Source organism: Otolemur garnettii, unplaced genomic scaffold (assembly GCF_000181295.1).
Source record: "Otolemur garnettii isolate 467f Iridium unplaced genomic scaffold, OtoGar3 scaffold00016, whole genome shotgun sequence".
Lineage (NCBI taxonomy): Eukaryota > Metazoa > Chordata > Mammalia > Primates > Galagidae > Otolemur > Otolemur garnettii.
In genome coordinates this window covers 26,002,408-26,003,919 of record NW_003852411.1, presented here as the reverse complement: position 1 = coordinate 26,003,919, position 1,512 = coordinate 26,002,408, and the positions used below count along the sequence as shown (strand labels likewise).

Below are 1,512 nucleotides of genomic sequence, written 5' to 3'. Positions count from 1 at the left end.
AAAAGAAAGTCAGGATAACAAAAATGCTGTCTTTGGGGGGATGGGATGAAAGATGAATTGTGAAACAATATTAAGCAATATAATCACAAAGATCTTGTTGAGCCATAAACTGTAATTCAATTTCCTACTGATTCTTACATGCCTGGTCAACCAAAAATCTATTGCCACAGACAGTATTCAAAAGGGAGGTATAAAAACAAATCTAAGAGAATCACTTATGCAACAAATACTCAAAGAATCGAATCATGTTCATATTTGATGCATGCACAAACCTCTCTACTACAATGCCTGCTGAATGCCAGTAGGTTCAAAACGGAATGATGTCCAGAAATACAAAGAATTCTTAGGCCACAGACTTCACCCCTTCCACTTTTAAAGTCCTGTCCTAAAAGTCATTTCATTTTGTAGTGGATCCTCATAACCCTTTTACTTCCTTCGTATCTCTCACTGTTTTTCACTATGAATGTCCAATGATCAAGTTGGACAAATGTAAATTCTATGACAGACTTTATCTCAACTGTGAATAACCTAAAATCACCACTTACTACCCTTACTTGTACCCTGGAACTGCCAAAAGTGCTGATGCATAATGAAGAAATGACAATGCAAAACCTAAACCCACTCTTTGCCTTTGTAGCTTTAGATATTTGTAATAAAGAAACCTGAGAACTCTGAGAACAGGATGTGGAATCTATGTTTGGTTTTATCACTGCTTCTTATCCCTAAGGATCAGTAATCCAGACCTACAGGCATGTAAAATATGATAGCTTTTGTTGTTATTGTTGTTGTTGCAGATTTTGGCTGGGGCTGGGTTTGAACCCACCACCTCTGGCATATGGGGCCAGCGCCCTATTCCTTGAGCCACAGGTGCTGCCCAAAATATGACAGCTTTAAGATGAAACACTGGAATTCTAAAATGAACAACTGAAAAAACTCAGTAACAGCAGGTACTAAGGATTATTATATAATTTCTAGCATTATAGAAGTTAAGAACTAATTTAAGGTATGAGCACAAGGAAGATTGTACATATTAAATAGTGGATATGATCACTCACCTGCCGAATTGACATAGTACAGAGAATGTACAGGAAGATGAAGGAACAGTCTGTGGTGTCATCTCCCAGCAGGTTTCGATGAGACAGTCCTTGGATGTAAGAAAGAGGGGTGAAAGGAAGCTTTGCTACCACTCTACCATCAAATCTAAAAGGGAAAAAACAAAGAATTGCTATTTTTAGAAGACTGACAAGCTTCCAACTTCCAGAAAAGAATCTGGTACAGAAATAGAGCTTTAAGTCTCTTGATCTCTGAAAAACAAAGAAAGGATGACATAAAAAGAGACATGAACCTGAAATATAGTGATGTAAGGAAGGGCCTGGATTATTCCCAGCATCCTATCTTTTTCTAGATAGTGGTTCTCAATTCTTTTGGAATCAGGACCTCTTCACATACTGACATACTATAAGGACCCTAAAAACTTTTTGTTTGTGTATGTTATGGCTATTAATACTTGCC

The 1,512-nt window shown here is 37.3% G+C and overlaps 1 protein-coding gene across 1 annotated transcript in view; it reads right to left on the bottom strand.

Annotated features, from left to right (window-relative positions):
• The window catches only part of TMCO1 (transmembrane and coiled-coil domains 1), a 35,342-nt gene that overhangs the window by 14,108 nt on the left and 19,722 nt on the right, over positions 1-1,512 (bottom strand). Inside the window, exon 5 of the mRNA XM_012802603.2 lies at positions 1,056-1,304. Coding sequence (XP_012658057.1) covers positions 1,056-1,304 — 249 coding nt within the window. The remainder of the gene's footprint in view (positions 1-1,055; positions 1,305-1,512) is intronic.